General features: G+C 38.2%; 1 protein-coding gene across 2 annotated transcripts in view; it reads right to left on the bottom strand.

The window, feature by feature from the left end:
- The window catches only part of FIG4 (FIG4 phosphoinositide 5-phosphatase), a 98,471-nt gene that overhangs the window by 20,855 nt on the left and 56,409 nt on the right, over positions 1 to 21,207 (bottom strand). For both annotated transcript variants that reach the window (XM_045544169.1, XM_045544170.1), the window contains 7 exons: positions 17,984 to 18,122; positions 14,506 to 14,564; positions 13,093 to 13,240; positions 9,758 to 9,841; positions 7,783 to 7,978; positions 6,700 to 6,782; positions 3,216 to 3,302 (listed from right to left, as the gene is read on the bottom strand). In XM_045544169.1, coding sequence (XP_045400125.1) covers positions 3,216 to 3,302; positions 6,700 to 6,782; positions 7,783 to 7,978; positions 9,758 to 9,841; positions 13,093 to 13,240; positions 14,506 to 14,564; positions 17,984 to 18,122 — 796 coding nt within the window. The remainder of the gene's footprint in view (positions 1 to 3,215; positions 3,303 to 6,699; positions 6,783 to 7,782; positions 7,979 to 9,757; positions 9,842 to 13,092; positions 13,241 to 14,505; positions 14,565 to 17,983; positions 18,123 to 21,207) is intronic.

Below are 21,207 nucleotides of genomic sequence, written 5' to 3'. Positions count from 1 at the left end.
GATGGCTAGGCAACCTCTACACCATGTTACCAAATCAGTCACGTATGCTTGCCCAAGAAACTTAAGTATGTCTAAGTTAGGGACAATATGCTGGATACAGGGGAAAGAATAAAGGTATATTCTCTTTAAATAGTTTTAAAAATTCAAGATCAACAGAGCAGACATATTATGTCTGCACATAGATGTGTCTACAAATCCAGGTCATGTCAGAGGACCAACGTGAGGTCTGTTAATGCTAATAACCCATCATTTCTACCCCAGTGGTTAGAAAAACAGCTGGTAACACTAAGCACTTATAGCTGAGTGATGGAGATCATAGACTCTAGAGTCAGCCTGTCTGGGTTTGAATCCTGGTCCTTCCAGTTGCTAACCGTTTGACCTTGGGCAAGTTGCACAACTTCTCTGTGCTTCAGTTTCTCAATCTGTAAAATGGAGGTGATAATAAGGTCTAGTTCCTAAAGTCATTGTGGGGAACTGAGTTAATATAGGTCAAGGTACACAGAGCAGTGCCCACCCTGCACAGAGTGTTCGGTTAACACTGGCTGATGTCAATTCTTCCGGATCACCACCCATACACTCAGGGAATGGTACGAATCACAGAGAGGGCCACACGCAGGCAAAACACAACTTTGGGTATTTGGGTTGACAGGACATGCACTGACCAGTTTGGGGTTTAACATCATTTCCAGGCAACGTCCCGCATGACCCTGGGTGAAAGTGCTCAGCTTCCCCATCCAGGTTTCTGTGCCCCCAGTTCAGGCGCCCCTGTTCCACTGGCTTCCTGCCAGTTACTGTCAACATGTTTTACATTTGGTGTTATGAATACTTCATATTTAGAAAAGGGAAATTGGTTTGCTTCATGATTTCAAGAAAAATTGGTTAAGAATATGAACTCTGCAGGGATGAGTAGATACATATGTATACGAACTTATGATGATTTTTAAATATACTAGAAACTAAAACATAACGAGGAGAATTTCAAGAATCTCATATAAATCTAATTTCTCTTGGTTTTGGCATAGCTTTAGAAATCTAAAAATGAATAGCTGACATTTTAAGAACCTGGTTACAGAGTTCCAATTTAAAGCACATACTACAACCCTCCCCACAAATAAAACACCAAGAACATGCTTGGGCAGTTGCCATGGCAACATAACGCAGAGCCTACCAAGCTCTTTGTTATTTTGCTGGAGATGCTGTGCAAAAACACACTCATGATAGATTCTTTATTAATTAAGTGGAAAAGGTTAAAAAATTCTAGATCCATGTGATTTTCATCTGTGCCAAGACTCAGAAAAGCAAATATTAAATATTTTAAGAATCTGAAAGTAATAACTGTAAGACCAATTATAGATCAAAGTAGAAATATTGAAGAAAACAAAGGTTTGTTTTATATTATATGTTATATTCATTTCATCATCTCCTCACAAGCTGTATCATACTATTTTAATGGAATAATCAATTTGTATAAACAATTTGGTTTACAGAGTCTCTTATTTTACTAACACATTTAAATACTTTCCTTCTTTGGCCACATCTATCTCAATTCATTTGGGAGTCCATACTTTCAAATGCTAAATAGCTACAACAAAGAAAAATGGTCTCTAAATTAACAGGAGTTTATATGCCAAAAAAAGGAGAGGGGAACAATGATAGGAGAGAGAGAGAAGGAATAAACAGCACTTTGAAGGCTGTGATAAAATACTGTCTAGTTTTCCTTTCACTTCTCTGATTAGCCACCTCTGTTTCCCTTGCAGGTTTCTCTCCTCTCTGCCCTAGCTGTCAGATTCCAGAGCTACACCAGGATCAGCTGTAGACTATTCTCAATCTAGTCTCTCTTCTTAGGCAGTCTCATCCTTAACTAGTAGCTTTAATTATCACTTCTAAGCATTTATTTTCCCAGCCCAGGCTCTCTTCTGAGTTCCAGGTCAGTTGATCCAACTGTCTCCTAAACTCCTCCACTTTATGCTACTTTAAAGCCAAACCGGGTCCCCCTGCAGTGCTCCTTCCTTCAGTAAATGGCGGCTTTGAATGGTCCTAACACAGATATACTCAATACCTATCTGCTGAATGAATAAGTGAATCAATCAATCAAACCTGTTACACAAGCCAAAAAACCTAAGGGTCATCTTTGATGACACCCTCTTCCTCTCCCCCTCCATAAATCAGGATCCAAGTCCTGCCATTTCACCTTCTAAATATTTCTCAGAGCCATCCCATTCTTGCAATCTGCACGGCCACTACTGTCTAAGGCTTTTGCCTGGATTACTGTAACAGCCTCTGAACCAGCCATCAGGAACATGCAGATGTAGGACAGAGAAGTTAGGCAATCAGTACCTATCAAATGAATAATTCATTAACTAAACTGGTAAAGTTGATCTAAAAAAAGGAAAGAGAAATTTACTAAATGCCAACTATATGCCAGATACTAATCTAGATGCCTCAAATATACTACCTCATTGAATTTCCACAGTGACCCATTTTATACAAGAAACTCAACTACACACAGGCATCAGGGAGCCCTCCTGGTCCCAATAAGTAGAGAATAATGATGATAAATACGAATGATGATGATGGCGATGATTACAACTTACTGAGAACATATTTGAGACACTGTTCTAAGCACTTTGTATGCGTTATTTCATTTAAGTCTCATCAGCCTCCTATGAAGTAGGTGATTTTGTTATTCCCTTTTACAAATGAGGAAACTGAGCCACATAACACTTAAGTTGTTGCTCAAGGTAAAAAACCAGGAAGTGGCACACTTTGAATGTAGTTCTGTTTATTTAAGAATTCACTAAACATCTGTTTAACTTATAGCAAGTTATTAGAACTGATGAGGACATACAGCTAGAAGAGACAAACCAATCCATACCCTCAAAGGTCTTGTATTGAACTTGAGGAGCCTGCCTCCAGGGTCAGAGCTGTTTCATCATCCCACCTCTCCCCAGGGGAGGGCAGAGTTTATGGGGAAGCCTCCCCCAACTCCAACTCCACCTCCAAACGGTGTGTTTCAGGTGCAGTCAAGGCAGCCAATCTCTTCCCCATCCCCCATGGAGGCCCAGTTTCCTTGAGCAAGGTATAGGAGGAGATCCTTTAGCGCTTATACTAATTTAGTGACAAGACTGAGTATTTCTCTTAAAATGTCTTCCAGAAAAAGCACTATGAATGGCATAATTATGAAGATTCCCTTAAGGGTCTAATCTTGTACTTACAATTTTATAACTCCATCTGAGCACCTGGAACAGAGCTGCTGGCTGCTCCTGTCTTGTTTGTGTTGACTCTGCCCCAGCTGAACAAATCTACAAATTACAATGGATAACAGTAAGCTACAGAAGGAAATACTTGCAACTAACTCAGTAGATCACACAAAATGGTGTGAACTTTCAAATGACAGTAGTATGCTTATTTCAGAAAAGCATCTAAGAGTAACCTATGGAATGCAAAACTTTGCCTGATTTGAGAGTGGGTTTGTTAGAAGTAAAGGAGTAGGGTTTCTGCTTAAAATGTAAGTCCTAATGCACTTAAGAATGAAATAAAATGTGCATGTTATTGTATTTCTATTAACTTACACATGATGCAGAACTTGAACAGAAACGTTCCCGAAGTTGGGAAAATGATCTTGCAGAGCCTGCCACATCTGAGGGTGACACACATCTAACACACAGAATGCAGACAGCCTGGGGAGGCATGCAGGGTGGGGCTCGTAGTGAGACAACAGGTGTGGAAAGGGCAGGATCAAGTGACGGGTCCACCTCCTGAAGCAGGGACACTGCTGAGAGCCCCCGTCATGGACCCAGTCCCCCCCCACCCTCCTAAGAAGAACCAAGACGGAGACCAGCTGATGATGAGCACCACAGCCACACGCCCCTCCTCAAAGAAGACATGAGCAGCACTAATGCAGGCTTTATGCTAAGAGCCAGAGGGAGTGGCCAGGCCCAGCTGAGCAGGGTCAGAGCATACCCAGCAGCTGTTTCTGCAGTGCTCACCTGCTGGAAGCCTGCCTCTGCCGCATGCATGCATGTTCCCCTCAGGGATGTGGTTTTGTAGTTTTGTTCTAATGTGCCCATTGGAGATTACGGGGCAGGTTTAAAGAGCTAATTTCCTTTCCATTTTTCTACTATTTAAAAATATTTTCTTTTGATGACTATGGATAAGTTTATCATTTATTTTTCATTAGCTTTTTTAAAGGTCAATAAAAGTGCAGAAACTATCAATTAGTAAATCATTACAGTGCTACTGAAAAACTTTCAAGTAGCCTACTTTTGTCCAATTTGTATCTTCAGCAAGGGAAAAATTTTGATCTATTTTTTGGGGAAGATTGGCACATAATATTGACTATTTCTACAGAACTTTAATTTTTCACAAATCAAGTGTACAACCACAGAATTAAAAAAAAAAATGGCAGGTATATGAGGCTTCAAGGAAGTAAACAGAAAGCTTCCAGGTCCGGTCAAGATAGTAAACTAAAGGCTCTAGAAAAAACGAGGGAAAAGGAAGCCATAGAGAGCAGGGCTCAGCAACGAGAACAAACTGCAAAACTGAGAGTCGGAAGGTGTTGAGGCCCAAAGTAGGAAAAACAGGCAGAAGGACGGGAAGCTGGAAGACAGGCTACAGATACCAGTCCTAGCTGGTGGCTTCCCTTCCCCACAGAGTGCTGGCGTAGGCCAGGTGGGAGCTGTGACCTGCAAGCCAGCCCAGGACACCGTCCATCATGCGCATAAACTTTGGTGGCTACCAGCCCACTGGGTGCAGAATTCGGGTGGGAGGGACACCTGCCAGTTCAGGGCCAACTATGTGGGCTCTGCCCTTTGGATCAGAGGAGGCACTAGGATAGCCCCAAGTCCTGGCAGGGGCAAGAGTAGGTACCAATCAGTCCCCAAACATCCTGTGGTCACCCTCTGGCACAGCTACCCCACAGATACCGATGGAGAGAGGCTTCCTCTGTCTATAGCAATGTCCATGGCAGATGGAGAGGGGACATGCCCCCGGGCAGGCATGTGGGGAGGGAGAAGCCCAGTATGGGCAGTGTGCCCACAGGGAGGGGCTGCTCACAGAGGGCAAGAATGGCCAGGCCCCTGTCTCACCCCTTCCCCCAAGGTCTGCATCACAAGCAGAGGCAGCTGATATGAACAAGGGAATAAAGAGGACTGCATAGTCTAAAAGCACAGGACACCCAGAAACAGGATTGTCTTTTGGGTAAGTCACTGAATGTCTTTAGAATCTACTACAGAGTTGTTTAAAGAACAAATAAAACACTGCACTGTGAAGTGTTATACAAATGAAAGGAGGAGGTGCTATTCCTCAGAATATTAAACACAGAATCTTATTCCGGACATGGATTCCACTCTCCCCTGTAGCGATCCCTGTCCTGCAGGCCGGCCCTTGAATCCTTCCTAGACTGTTTCCCAAGGATTTGTGGCTGAACAAGGCTTCATCTCGCTTCCTGAGAAGGGAGAACTGAAAGTGGGCCACAGAGGCTGGCTGCGCTAATAAGGTTCCAGGTGAAAGTCATACCTGAGGCAAGGGATACTCTTTTTGCTTAATTAACCTGAACCAAAATTTTAGTTCTTGACATACAGACTTATGCTCTCTGCAATGAGCAAAGTCGTATTATTCAGTCACTAACCCCAGACAATTCATTCTTCTAGATCATGTTGCTTATAAAGGCCCAGTTCAACTATAAGAGTTTAGCTACAGAGTTCTCACAGCCATTATGAGTAAGTGCCACGTGTTTGTGTGTCCAGGAGTGAGGAGGGTGTGGCGGTGTTCTGAATGACTAAATTGGCTGCTAGTCAGACAATGATGCATAGTCACAAGAGTGCAGGTTATGCGAGCTGCTTCTGCAGTCAAGAAATGCAAATTTTATCTTTTATATATTATAGAGCAGATTCTTATTAGTTTGAAAGAAAAAGCTGACAATATCCAGTTCAATGGATTTTGCAAATGAAATGTCCTTCTTAAAAAATAACTGAACATCAAGTGCTCATTTTATAGCATACAATTTACACATGTATACATAGTATACAATGTTCACATAATCAAGTCTTCTGAATGCATGTATCAGGCTGAAGGGTGTTTGCAATGGTCTCTTCAGGTTCTGGAGGACTTCTGGGTGAAGGATTATTTTGCGAATCTGATTAACTATGAATCTCAGAAGAACACACATACACACATAATTATGCACATGATTTCAGGGAGTACCTCCTTTTGGCTAGATCTGCCTAATGAAGGTCTGTAACACTGTGAATTGCTGCCCTATTATCACTGCTTTCCTTTTCCCCCTCAGCCACCACTCCCAGCAGCACCCCAGAGCTACAGTGAATCCAAGATCCTCACTCTTGTTAATATCCCAGATCTATTTTATAAGAAGGTACCTTGATCTTGAGGATCTGGGAATGAAAGAATGTATTTGTACTTTGGTTTGCAGCTTGTATATGGGCAGTGCAAATACCTGTATGCACCATAAAGTTTTATCATTGAGGGTTGAGGGGCAGAGTCTCAGGCACTTAGCCCTTGAACTCCAAATATAAATTAATGTTTCAGAAGTTGACCCCCTGAATGCTGATACTGCATTCCAAGTGGAATTCATTTCCTTCTGTATTGTTGACTATTTTCATTTCTTAAAAGTTAAACTAGATATGTTACTATAATAATAAATTTGCATTTTTCCTAAATCTCTACATGAAAATATCTTACCTTGAATAAATGGCAAAATCTTCTTCTGAGAGGCCATCTGAGAGGTTAATTCCATATACCTCTTTCATGGGCTGGACCACATTCTGGGGTTAAAAAAAAAAGAACCAGGAAGAATTTTTAGACATTTAGCATATTAAGATTTCCAAAGATGAAAAAATTAATCTGTGAATTTTTCCACAAAAGCAACCACAATGTTTCCTCAATCTGTTAAACTTCTCAGTTAAGGGATTAAAAAAGTGTGATGTCCATTTCCACTAAAAATAGTTTATTTAGGGGTTAAAAAATGTGTTAAATAATTAGTTGCTTTTGTATAATGCAGGAGTTGGAGATCCTTTTCTGTAAAAGCACAGGTAGCAATATTTTAAGCTCTTTGGTTTATAGTGTCTCTGTTGCAACTACTCAACTCTGCTATTAATAGTGCAAAAGCAGTCACATATAATATGTAAACAAAGAGGAATGCCTGGATTCCAATAATACTTTACAAAAAAAAGGCAGTAGGTTGGATTTGGCCAATCAGTTGTAGTTTGCCAACTCCTGGAATACAGATTCAGTTCTTGTATTATCACATTTTTATTTGCCACACCATTTTTATTTCTAAATGACTTTTGGCTATTTCTACATATCACATTTCCCCAAAGCTGGATTTGGTTCTTTTGTTATTTATTTCCATTTTGTTTTCTCATAATATTGAACAGGATGAATTTCCCATTGGGGCTACTCAAAGATCTCGAGGGCCAGGTCCAAATCCTGCATCCCTATGACGAGCTGAGCAAGGGAATACGTGGACTTCCAGTGGATGGGCTGCTCAGAGTGGGGCAGTATTCTCTTAAAAATTCTCAAGTGGTAAGAAATTCATCATTATACATGGGAGCAAAAGCACCCATTTTGTTTCAAAATGAAACCATTTTTGATTACGTCTATGCTAAGTATATTCATCTTATGCAGTGCCTCAAATAGCACACATGAAAATGGTGTAAGACAACATGACATTCTCTTGCTCTCAGCCTTTTAACTGCAAGCAGTATTTTAAAGATCATTCTCCAGAGCCTCATGCTGGACTGTTCAAGTTTCCTTCCCCCACACCTCAGTCACTTTGGCACTGTCCCCTGTGTCGGTCATCTTCACGGGAGTGGAGCGCTGAGACACGGAACCCTCCTCTTCCCGGTCGGTCCCAGAGTCATCCTCAGAGCTGCTGGACACAGCCTCCTCGCTGGGGGGTGGCGGGGCGCTGGCTGCCGTTTTCCTCTGTAATACAGCTTCTTCTCGATTGCTTTTGTTTCTTTAAAAAGATGAATGTGGATGTGAAGCATCTTTAAACGAACCCTCAACACTGTGTATCACTCTGTCCTAAAGCCTTAGTCCTAGTGAAGCATAAGAAAATGACTGTGAGAAATTAGTTTCTGGATTCAAGTTGTGCTAAGGGAAAAGCTTAATACTTCTCCATTTACATGTACTGACCTTATACGAATGTAAGCCCTGTTATAAATTCAAAAAATACACCAAAATGTACTTGCAGAGTACAGAAAACTCTTCTCACCACTTGGCTACCGAGCCTTCCTTTGGTAACCGAAATCAATATTTTCAAATTTTATGGTATAACAATAGAAGACTATGTGTTTGAGATATTAATAAAATTATCTATAACTTATAAAAGCTTCATGAAAAGATCAAAGGTCAACAGGCAAATCCATGTATATTCCCTCCTATGAATTTTTATTAATCACAGTTGACCCCCATAATGAGCAACTTATGAAAATAAACTAAACTTTAAAATTTATTGTTATTAGTAAACAAGTATATTTGCTGAGCATTCCTTCTAAGAATAGAGAATAGACGGGAAAAAAACAAAAAAAACCCCATATTTATAAAATTCTTTACTTTTATTTAGTGCCAAATTCGAGAGTAGTAAGAATATCTTATTTGTTTATTTTCATCTACCCAAGATAGTACTTTGAGAATATTTTTTTAATTCAGAAAATATTTTATAGTAATACTTTTCACATTTATGAAAAATATTTAATATTTCACCCTTCTCTATAAGGAGCTAAAAATACCATAATATTCTAAAATGTTCTACGAAATGAAAATGCAATTTTATTTGACCATGGGTTAGATTTTGTAGAAAACAATTAGTTTCTGACTCTTTGCAACTAAAAATTAAAGTTGGTAGTGTTTCTGTGCTACAACCTAATATAGCTGGTCATTTGCTCATTTGTCCTGGGAACTCCCTGAATTCTAAACTCCTGAGAACTTTCCTTCTTTTAAATTCCTTTTAGCATCTGATCAGGGCTTAACATGAAGCTATATAAAGGCCACAAATATAAGCCACAGAAATGGTGTATCTGGAAAATATTAATATATATCCCATTGTATAAATCACATGTAGCTAGAATCCAATTAGGACCCCATACACATCCCCAAATATGATTAGGACTCTGTATCCACAGTCTGGCCAGGGTTTCTGGCCAGAGTCGAGAAGAAATCTTATCATTGGGACTAGGCAGGTCAGAGATTCTTATACCAGAAAACAACATATTTCACCCCAGTCTAAGCATGAAGATGAAAACATGGTATGTCTTCTTCACTGGATGTAATAAAATAATAGTCCCTCTCCAAAACAATGTTTCAGTAACACACAGAAAATATATTAAGTTCTCTATCCGAGTGTATTTGCTTTTATCTTCCTCAGGATGCCAACAAAAATAAATATAATAAATATGAATTTTTGCTTAAGCATTTTATGTTGGGAAACAGAGAATGCTAAGTTATTTATAGGACATAACATATAATAGCTGTTATTTGCCTTTATGCCATCTGTTATATTCGTAATTTAAAATAATAAAATGCACTGGATTGCTAAAATTCCCATGAATTCTACCTTCAATGTTGAATACTTCAGTGATCTCAGTGCCATAAATAAACTACTTGTATACATGCAATAAATGGACTGTGCCCCAAATTATGTGACTTGAAGTTACTAGTTTTTGGTGGAAATTATATTACAAGTGCTATTATTTTACACGAATCTTTAAAATTTCATTGCATACACATATCTTACCCCAATACTGATTTTCCAGTTTCATCCGGTTTACGCACAGTAAATGGACTTGGATCAATGCCAACAGTCTTGGGCATAAAGTCACTGAAGAAGGGTGAAAAACATTCCATATGAATTATTGTCCATTCAGATGATGTTGGCTTCCATCTCAATTCCCACTCTTAGAATATTCCTTCACTCTCAAAGTTACATGTATTCTAAGCCAAATGTTTAGGGGAGCATAGGTGATCACAGCCATAAAATCCCATGAAGTAACAGCACTATCTAATTTGAATGTTATCAGTCTTCACTGTGGATTCTCTATTAATACAATGCCCAGTCGTTTTGAATTTAAGATCTTGTTTACTGGAACAGTGTTGACATCTGAACTTCTGCTAGAATGTACACCATCTGGTTATATATCACAATTAGTTCTCAGGTAAAACTGACTTCATAAAGGCCGAAGGCAAAATATTGAGCTGTTCAGTTTTATGGACGCTTTTAACCTATACCACCACCTAAGGAGGTAGACATAATGATCAAAAATGCAGTGGTATGAATTGAAAGAAATATCAACATCTATCTCATTAGGCTGAGGTTAATCCATTAAAACACTGTTGGAATACTTTAAATAGAAACTTTTAATTTACCACTTCCTGAGAGAAGCTAAAGCTTCTTCTTCATTATGCAAGGGCTACCTTCTTGTTACTGCAGAAGCCAGATCAAATCCTGTAATAGATGCCAAACGGCAACAGTTCCATGATTGATGCTGGTAAGACTCATGGCCGCTGGCAAAGATACTGCTGAATATTAAATTTTTTGAAGGAAAAGAAAGTAATCTTGAATCTGGCTCAAAATGTCTAACAGTTTGAAAATGTTTTAAAGATGTAATTGGCTTAATTTTTTCTTTCTTTTTGAACATATATAGTTGATCCTCACCATTTGCAGCATCCATATTTATGAATTTGCTTACTTGCTAAAATTTATTTGTAACCCCCAAATGCACACGTGTGTTTTCATAGTCATTTGCAGACATGTGTATGCACAGAGTGCTGAAAACTCTGAGTTGTCCGATGCTTATCTTCCCAGATGAGGTTAAACAAGATGCACTTTGCCTTTTAATTTCTGCTCTCATGCCATAAACAAGTGTCTTTTTCATGGTCTATTTAGTACAATGTTTTTCACATATTTTGTAGGTGATCTTGCTGTTTAAAATGGTTTCTAAGCATAGTGCTGAAGCTGTTCTAGTGTTACTAAGCACAAGAAAGCTATGATGTGCCTTATGGAGAAAGTACACATGTTAGATAAGCTTTGTTCAGGTGTGAGCACTGTTGGCTGTTGAGTGCAATACTAATGAATCGATAATATACAGATGCTCCTCCACTTATGACAGGGTTATGTTCTGATAAACCCATTGTAAGCTAAAAATACATTTAATACACCTAACTTACTGAACATCATACTTAATGTAGCCTACCTTAAACATGCTCAGAACATATACATTAGCCTATAGTTGGCCAAAATCCTCTAATGCAAAGTTTATTTTATAATAAAGTTATTATGGTATATGGTTTCTACGGAACGCATATTGCTTTTGCACCATTGTAAAGTTGAAAAATCATAAGTGGAACCATCATAAGTTGGGGACTGTTTGTATATTAAATAAATTTCTGTCTTTAAACAGAAACACACACAAACTATCTATCGATTGACAAAAGTGTTGTGACCAGAGGCTCGCAGGAACCTAATCTTGTATTTCCCTTAGGAGCAATGGGTCAGTATTTACTACCATTGCTACCACAAATAAACTCAACTATAGTAAGTCCTCACTTAACACCATCAATAGGTTCTTGGAAACTGTGACATTAAGCAAAAACAATGAATAATGTCACTTTGTTCAACATCATTTTGATTAAAGTTGCAGTTTCCAAGAACCTATCAATGTGAGGGCTTACCATATATATATCTATATAAACACATATACATGTCATTTATCCTTTGCAGAAAAATTCTAGAAATAACAAAGTCCTTACAGTTAAAACTGCTAAGTTTTTTTTTTTTTTTTTGAGACAGAGTCTTGCTGTGTTGCCCGGGCTAGAGTGAGTGCCGTGGCATCAGCCTAGCTCACAGCAACCTCAAACTCCTGGGCTTAAGCGATCCTTCTGCCTCAGGCTCCCCAGTAGCTGGGACTACAGGCATGCGCCACCATGCCCGGCTAATTTTTTCTATATATATATGTTTTAGTTGGCCAGATAATTTCTTTCTATTTTTAGTAGAGACGGGGGTCTCGCTCTTGCTGAGGCTGGTCACGAACTCCTGACCTTGAGCGATCCACCCGCCTCGGCCTCCCAGAGTGCTAGGATTACAGGTGTGAGCCACCGCGCCCGGCCAAAACTGCTAACTTTTAATGAGTTTAACTGAAAAATCAAGCAAGTAAGAATTTCAAACTTTTCCTGAACATCTGAAACTGAAGTAAAATGTAGAGTGATTTCTAGGAAACAAAAAGCACAGAATGTTTCTACATGTACCACATAAAGTTTAAGTATGCATATACTGTATCTGAATAAAATATATAAAAATTTAAACTTTAGTATAAAATACAATAATAAAGAAGTGATTTGCTTTGGCCAATTTTCTTATGCTGGTCCCACCATTTTTCCTAAAAGGTCCTATCAAATTCTAAGAGACATACAAAAATGAAGTATGTCCAAAGGTGACAGACCAAGATGGAGAGTCCAGAAACCATGTCACATGAGTTATGAAAGAAAGAAAAAGGGATATTTACCATGAAAAAAATTAATATTGCTTCCTCAAATATCTGGAGGGCTATCACATAGAAGAGGAACTAGACTTGTCCTATGTCTAATAAAAATAGTAACAATAATAGCTACCATTTATTAATTACCTACCTGTGCCAGTACTACATGAGGCAACTGGTATGTGTGTGTGTGAGAGAGAGAGAGATGAGAAAAATAAGGCTCAGATAGTTTGGATAATTTTCTCAAGGTCCCAGCCTTTCTAGTACCAAAGACAATGCTTTTTTCACTAACGTATGTTAGCTCTCAATTTCTTTGTTCAATGAAAAAACTGAGCTTATTTCAAATGGCAAACAAGGACTAATGGGAGGCAGATTTCAACTTATTAACAGGGAGAAATCACCTCCAGTTGTCTAACAATAGAAGGGGATGCCTCTTGAAGTAGTGGGCTCCCCATCACAGGGGGTATTTAAGAGGTTAAACACATACCTGAGAGCAGGCTTGCAGAATGGATAGAAATGGTAGAGATAGAAATATGTATATAAACTAGGAAAACTACTATTCCCAAATACTTACAGCATCATAGTACTTACAACATACCGTGCTGAACTTGTCATAGCCAAGCAAAAGGTATCATCAAAACTACTCAATTCATATGGCCGAAAGAACTCATTGTGGATATCAATCTCTTCTTCATATTTGTGAAATTTCTTCACTATCAACTTCTTTAAGTTTGCAGCACAGATAACTAAGAGAAATACTGCCTGTTACCCTAAAAGTCTTTAGATTACATAGAGCAAACATTTAGCCGTATCAACTGTGTTCACAGAGAGCACTGTCGGGGGCACAGCACTCAAAGAGGCTCAGCTCCTCCTCTGGCACTTATATAGTTGGACAAAAGACGAGATGTATGCACAGAAAACACAGTGAAAAGCTCAGTGCAATGGGCTCTAAGGAGGCAGGAGGGCCTCTGAAAGTCCAGGGTGGGTGCAGTTACTTAAAGGGAGCTCTTTAAATTCTTTTTTGCTCTTAAATAAATTCCCTTTGCATTCTAGCTAAAAATCATGCTGCTTTTTCACTAAGTTTTTCTTTATATTTCAAAATCCTGTTAATGGATTTAACAGGATTTAAAACGTGAGATAGTTAAAGCGCTTTCCTTTCTTCTCCCAGAACAACCAAACATTCTTAGCAACATGAGTAATAATTTTGCCCAGAATTTCAAATTACAAATACTTGCCAAAATGAATTAATAATTTATTAAAAACTAAAAATCCTTTGCGATCTTCTTGTTTCATGGCTTTCCCTCCCAGAGTTGGGATGGTGAACCACGACTAGATGGCATCCTCAACCCCGGCATTCCAGGTTGGCAGCAGATCTTACTAGAGACCCTTCACAAATGGAAAACTGGCTTGTCCAATGTCAGGGGAACTAGTAATAGAGCCAGAACTAACTTATATTTTATTTCAAATCAGGCAATTATTTAAATTTGGAAGCATCATTCTAATGTATTGCACATTTAATATAATGTATTGCTTTAATATAATTTTTTTCCTGCTCTCTGACAAATTAATAAAATTTAAATGTGACTAAAATGTACTTTTATACACACATCTGTACTGTTTTTCACTGCTTAGTAGAGGAAAAAACTTTTAATTTCTTCTTGTAAATGAATCCTTAACTTGGCTCCATTCCTCCCAAATATGTAGAAATATAATCAGTACTAGTTTAAAATGAACTAATATATCAACTAAACATTTGAGATATACCTAATAATTGTAAAAAACAATATAAGGTATTAGCCTACTTAGATAAAAAGTACAACAAAATCCCTGCCCTTTAAGAAGCTAAGAGATGTTACAATTCCCTCTCTATTAAAATAGCAACATAATACTGAGTAGCCATTTGCTTCTTTCCAATAAAATACTATAAACAAAGGATTTAATGCTTCAAGTTCATTTAGTTATAATTCTAAAACATGTTAGTGTAAAAACTAAAAGAGAAACAGTTACTTACCTTCATCATAAGGCAATGGTAAATGCTTTATTACCTCTGGTGTCCACCAGTAAGTATAACTATAAAATTAAAAAAAAAAATAAGATGGGCAGAGTGTAAATGTTGGTTTTCTACAATTCTTTAGGTAAAAGGATTTGTATGGTCTATATTAAAATGTCACCTCCTACTTCAAAGTTAGTTTTTTTCTTTTTAAAACATGTTTGCAAAGCTGTTGACACAGTAGGTCTTCAACATGTCAATTCTCTTCCCAACTCCTTTCTTCTTTCCACTACCTCATAGATTTGCAAAAATGCCAAGAATATACTGGAGAGTCAAGATGCTCTGATGTTATTTACTTTTGGCTAAAAAAAGACTTAGATATATGTACTAAGCTGACCGTATGAACTGCTGTTTACTTCTGCTAAGGACCGTGCCTACAGTTACTCTGCCTCCAGGTGAGCAGTGAGACCTTGATCCAAATCCTACAGCCAGGACTCCCTTGCATATAGGTATCTGACAGATTACTTTTTTTTTTTTTTTTTGAGACAGAGTCTCGCTCTGTTGCCCAGGCTAGCGTACCGTGGCATCAGCCTAGCTCACAGCAACCTCAAACTCCTGGGCTCAAGCAATCCTTCCTTCTGTCTCAGCCTCCCGAGTAGCTGGGACTGTAGGCACGCACCACCATGCCTGGCTAATTTTTTCTATATATATATATTTTTTTAGCTGTCCAAATAATTTCTTTCTGTTTTCAGTAGAGACGGGGTCTTGCTCTTGCTCAGGCTGGTCACAAACTCCTGACCTCGAGCGATCCACCTGCCTCGGCCTCCCAGAGTGCTAGGATTACAGGCGTGAACCACTGCGCCCGGCTCTGACAGATTACTTTTTCTACTCTGCTATACGTACACACATCTGTATGTGTAGTTAAAATAGTTAAGCAAATCACTGAAGGAATGAACTGGGCAGTCCTAATGAACAAGTTTCCTTAGGAAACAGTATAGGCTCTATTAATCTTTAACTGTAAATATTCACTACTTGATTATAATCAGAGTGAGGGTGGGAAATTTCAACTGTCTGGATTTCTGTTAGAAGGCTCATCTGCTATAAGCAGAGAATCTGAGAGCATCCTGACTGGACTTCTCTCTGAAAACTGTTTGATTTTAGTTCTGATAAAATAGATATTTAGAGGAAAAGTGCTATGCCAAAGTTCATGAGAGCTAGGAACGGGAATAATGTGAAATAATATATCAATAATTTTTAAAATCCCTAAAGATTTCTAAAGGTTAAAAAGAGCCTATTGTCAAAAATGCTAAAAAGAGAATTTAATATAAATGAAAGCCTTTCTAAAAATAAAATGCTGAAATTAAAATCTTGAATAATCCTGATTATGAAGAAACAATGGAGTTTCCAAATGCAGTTGGCAACACAGGAAACTCCCCTAGAGATGGCAAGCGGAATACACAACGAATAATGCTGAAAAAAGGAAAATGAAGCCTAAGAACTGGGGTGGGAGGGTCAGTATGATTATTACAGGAAAGACTCCTAAAGTTTGTCTCAGACTGGAGTTATACTTTAGAGCAGTGCTTCTCAAAATTCCGTGTGCATAAGAATCACCTGGGGATCCTGTTAAAAGGCAGATTCTGAATCAGTGGGTGGGGCCTGGGATTCTGCATTTATGACAAGCTGCTGGGTGATGCCAAAGGTGCAGATTCTCAAACTGCTTTCCAATAGCGAGGCTTTAGAGCATGAAAAGAACAGAGAAAGGATAGGTCTGCTGCTTGTGGAGAATTCATTCAGTTGTTTTGCATTTATTAAGCACATGCTGTGTGTCAGACACTGCTCTATGTGTTGGAAGTGCCATGCTGAAAATAATAACAGAGAAAGTAGAGCTACTTAATTCGAGTATTGTTTCTATCTTCACATAGCACCAGCCATAACAAGATTCATGCTTGAAAGACAAAAAAAAAAAACAAACACAAAATAAGAAAGAACTTGCACAACCCAAGAGACAGAGGGAAGCAGTAGAGCATCTCTAAAAGCAGTCACGTGTCCTGGTGCAGCTGAGGTCAATAGTCTTTAAGGAACAGTGAAGCATGGAACTTATACTAGAAATAGGCAAGTGTAGTTTTGATGCTCAAGAGTGAGAGAGTGACAGATTCCAAAAATTATACATCAATGAAGGTAACGTTAACACCAGGAAGATAACAGAATTAAATATTAGATAGAGATGTGTTGTAAGTCATCTAGAAAGATGATCAGTGAATTCTCTGAATTCACATATGTTCACTAAAATATGTCAAACCAGCCTAGCTCATTTTCTTTTTTGATAAAAGAATCAGACTGTCAGATTAGGGGAGTGAAGACATGGGCTTACTGCTTAAGAGGGCTGTACATGTGTGTGTGTGTGTGTGTGTGTGTATGCACATGTGTGTGTAAGTCCTATGTTGTGATGACCTAACCTCAGCAGAGGAGGAAAGTAGAGAAAGTATCAGCTAGTATATGAGGAATTCCCTAAAGAATGTTGCTTACAATTACCTTGCTTAGGAAAAATAAGTAAACTTTATAAAGAATATATTTTAACTCAGAATGCACTATGTGGAGAACAAAAATTAAGAGATAACCTTGTATTAGTGATTTAAGACCAGGCCATAAACTTTAAAAAAAATATTACTAAACTATATTTCCCTAAATAAGCAACATAAAGCATTTAATAATACTTTAAAAAAGAAGTCCAAGTCCTATGAGTGAGTCTCAGAAGCAAAGAAGTCCATGAGAAACACCTGCCTTGGGGAAGGTAAGCTGAGATGGGTGGAGGCTTAGAGAGGTTAAATACCTAGTCCAAGGTCATATAACTGGAGAGATTCCAACTCAGCTCTACCTGACCCTGAGGCCCACACCTCAGTGTATCATATTAAAATGCTTCAGGTAAACTGTGCATTTCTTTTGAGAATATCATTACCAGTTTGACTGTTATCAAAATAACCTGTACTGGCAAATGTCGAGAAAGCCAAAGTGAGTGGTGGGGTGATGGGACACTAGTAGCAATCTGACACTAGTAGCAATTGCTCTAGTCTCCTCTTTCCCAGTGTCACCGGCCGTGATTGTGTTTCCTGGAGGAAAGAACATTGGAATTACAAAGTACATGATGCTTAGATGCTACACTTAAAACTCAGTTTGAGTCCTTGAACATTAGAGTCCTCTAGAGTTTCACATTTGTAGGAGACACTGAAAAATGATGTTGCTGGTTTGCTTTAGTGGAGCTAGAACTTATATACACTGATGAAGTTTGGAAACTTTATACCTTAGAGAAATGGCAAAATATTAATTATTAACCACAATTTTCCCAACCTGCTATTAGGACATCAATAATATTAAACTCATGACAAACATGTAAAAAAACTCACTGCTTTAGCCCACATGGTTATTTCTCAAAAAGAAAAGTATCTTTTATTCAAAATAACATCAAATCTGAGTTTACATAATAGACTAAGAAGAAAAATACCTTCTTCTTGTTGGTAAAAGTCTCATGGTATTTTTGTGATGCAAATAAAAATCTGTTGGGAGTTCCCAAAGATGAGGTTTTCCTTCAGTAGGATGGAAAACTCCCAGGAAGAGATTAATGGAATCTTGTCTATCGGCATCTAAAAAACAAAAATATGTATGTCAGCAAATCCATTACTGATGTATATAATTCGGGAGAATGTTTTCTCAGGAGGATAGTGGTACAATTGTCATTTCACAGAACATATCTCTGAAAATCAAAGTAGTATTTACACTTCAAAACACATACATATACTCCATATACACATATACGCAATCTAAAATAGCCACCAAGATTTTGAGCAGAATTAAAATCTTGCTTAAAAATGTTTCCTTTTTGCTCCATATCTCTTATAATATGTATAGAGGGCACTGAACATAAACTGCTTCTTGAATTTTGAGAAACTCTTAAAAATCCTTAAGAACTTAAGAGACCTTAGACAGTAATTTTATTTTTAAAATGAAAATATATCCTCACCACTTGTTAGTTTATTTGAAGTAAATACATCTTTATTGCAAAGACAAGCAGAGACATCAGACAAATAAAATGACCTAGTTTCTATCCATATTCTGTTGCACAACCTTGAACAAGTCAGTTGCAGCTGCTTCCACTTCTAATCCTTGAAAAGATAGTCTCTATTTCTTTAGTTGAGACAATGTTTACAACATTTGTTTCCCCCTCAGCTGTGAGCCTGGTCCATTTTCTTTTGTGGTTAATAATGAAGGCAGAGAGGGCACATGAGTAACAGGCTCATTCTAACTATTCAACCACTCCAAAAATTACCTTTTCAAACTATATTCTGAACTAATAAAACGGACTCTATACATGTTTTACTTCTTCTTCCTTTTCCTGATCATAGTTTGGTAAAATGATAATAAGCACTGAAGTAGTTTCCTAAGCCACCCTCCCCATTCTACATTCTCCTCCCTTGTATCCTTCTCTCTGTCCCCTCATTTCCTTTTTTCCATTCTTGTCTCAGAGCCCTGTATATTCATTTGTGGCAGACATCCACAATATAAATAATAACCTCTCTACAAAAATGGGCATAGAGCTAAAATGATAGCACAATAGAAATGACTGTGTTTGGAACAAGGTACCATTATCATAAAATCAATTTTCTTCGAACAGCTATAGTGAACACAGATACATCTGAAATTATCAACATTGTTCTCGTTGGGTTATTTGATCATTTCAGCAAAAGAAAATGAATGAAATATGGTACATCAAACATGTATTGTAGTTATTAGTATTTTGACAGGAAGCATTCCATTAAAATAGCACTTACCTTTCAGGCTAAATATAAAATATACAAGGGATGTGTTTATATACTGAATATATGTGGGGCCGTTTTTCTGACTTTCTGAGAGAAAACATCAACTATTAAGTAATACAGACATTACTGCCCCAACTTGCACCCTTGTTACATAATACAAAAGTAAACATGCTGCCCTTTATGCTTCTTAAATTGCCTTAATGACACTTAATAGTTCATTCTACCTCAAAATATCTTTAACATTAGCTCGAAAAGCTTTCCATTTTTCAGCCATGTTTTTAAGGAAATTTTCATCCTTTAAACTTAATAGTAGCTTCCTTTAATTTTTAGCAAGTATGGTAAAATGTAAGACATGAGAAACAACCAAAAAAAGGATATTCCTTCGAAGGATCATAAAGACTTCTTGAAAGTACTAATGTTGTTATAACTTAAAATATATCTATGATGTTTATAGTCACTTACTAAGTTTGGGCTACACGACTAGCCCTAATGAACCTGAGGATCTCATCCTGGCTACTTTTGACTGCAAATAAGATAACCACCTCTAGGAAGATGGTAGTATTTAACACTTTGGATATGGACAGGAGCTTAAAACTGGTAGGTTCTCCATAGTTGTGGATAACAAGAGGGCAAAATGATGACCTACTTTTATATTCAATCATGCTTTAAAGCTGCCGTGCTGGCCGGGCGCGGTGGCTCACACCTGTAATCCTAGCACTCTGGGAGGCCGAGGCAGGTGGATCACTCGAGGTCAGGAGTTCGAGACCAGCCTGAGCGAGACCCCATCTCTACTAAAAATAGAAAGAAATTATCTGGACAACTAAAAATATATATAGAAAAAATTAGCCTGGCATGGTGGCGCATGCCTGTAGTCCCAGCTACTGGGGAGGCTGAGGCAGTAGGATCGCTTAAGCCCAGGAGTTTGAGGTTGCTGTGAGCTAGGCTGACCCCACAGCACTCACTCTAACCCAGGCAACAAAGTGAGACTCTGTCTCAGAAAAAAAAAAAAAAAAGCTGTGGTCCTCAAACCCTGGTCCCAGGCCTGTTAGGGACCAGGCTGCAGAGCTCCACTGTGCCTCGCCCTTCCATGGAAAAATTGTCTTCCATGAAACTTAGAAAGGGGGTGATGCATAGTAGGAGGTGAGCGGTGGTGGGCTGGCATGAAGCTTCATCTGTATTTACAGCCACTTCCCTCCCCTTCCCCTGTCCATGGAAAAATTGTCTTCCATGAAACTGGTCTCTGGTGCCAAAAAGGTTGGGGACCACTGCTTATAATGTTGGGTGAAGCCATTTCAATGCTGTTTTCTGGGAGTATAGCTTTCGATGCCTGGTGAGCTTTGAAGTCTTTACCCTGTGGGCTTTTTTAGTTACATCTTTGTATGAGGAGGACTCGGTTCCCACCCATGCATGCATACTCACACATTCACTGCACTTAAACTACATACATATGTGTGGGTGTATATATTTGTGTACATATGTATATATACAGCAAATCTATTATTAACTACAGCAGGTATACAACTTTCTTTTCTTCCTAACAGGATTTAAATTCAACAGCTTCAGCAAGAAAATCCAGGCTTAAAAAATTTGATTGTAAAATAAAATTAGAAAGAGCTTAACAAGGTCCTTAAGGGAATTAAAAGCTCTTCCTAACATCTAAAGGAAGTACCTAGACATCCATGCTTTCTCTGTAAGGTATCCTTCAATTGCCTATGTAACTAGTTATGTTAGAAACTAAAAGGTGATTCCTAGAGACAAACCCCAGAGCATGCTAGTATGTGAAGCCTCAAGAACAGTATTAAAAATGAGCCTGAAAGAGGGTAAGTCGCCTAGCATCAATTTGTCCCAAGGGTAAAATTCTTAACAACCTAATTTCACTATCCTAGTTCCCTAATCAGTATCTTCTTGCCTA

The sequence above is a fragment of the Lemur catta genome, chromosome 2, assembly GCF_020740605.2.
Source record: "Lemur catta isolate mLemCat1 chromosome 2, mLemCat1.pri, whole genome shotgun sequence".
Lineage (NCBI taxonomy): Eukaryota > Metazoa > Chordata > Mammalia > Primates > Lemuridae > Lemur > Lemur catta.
Note: the sequence above shows the minus strand (reverse complement) of the source record. Positions and strands in the feature narration are given on the sequence as shown.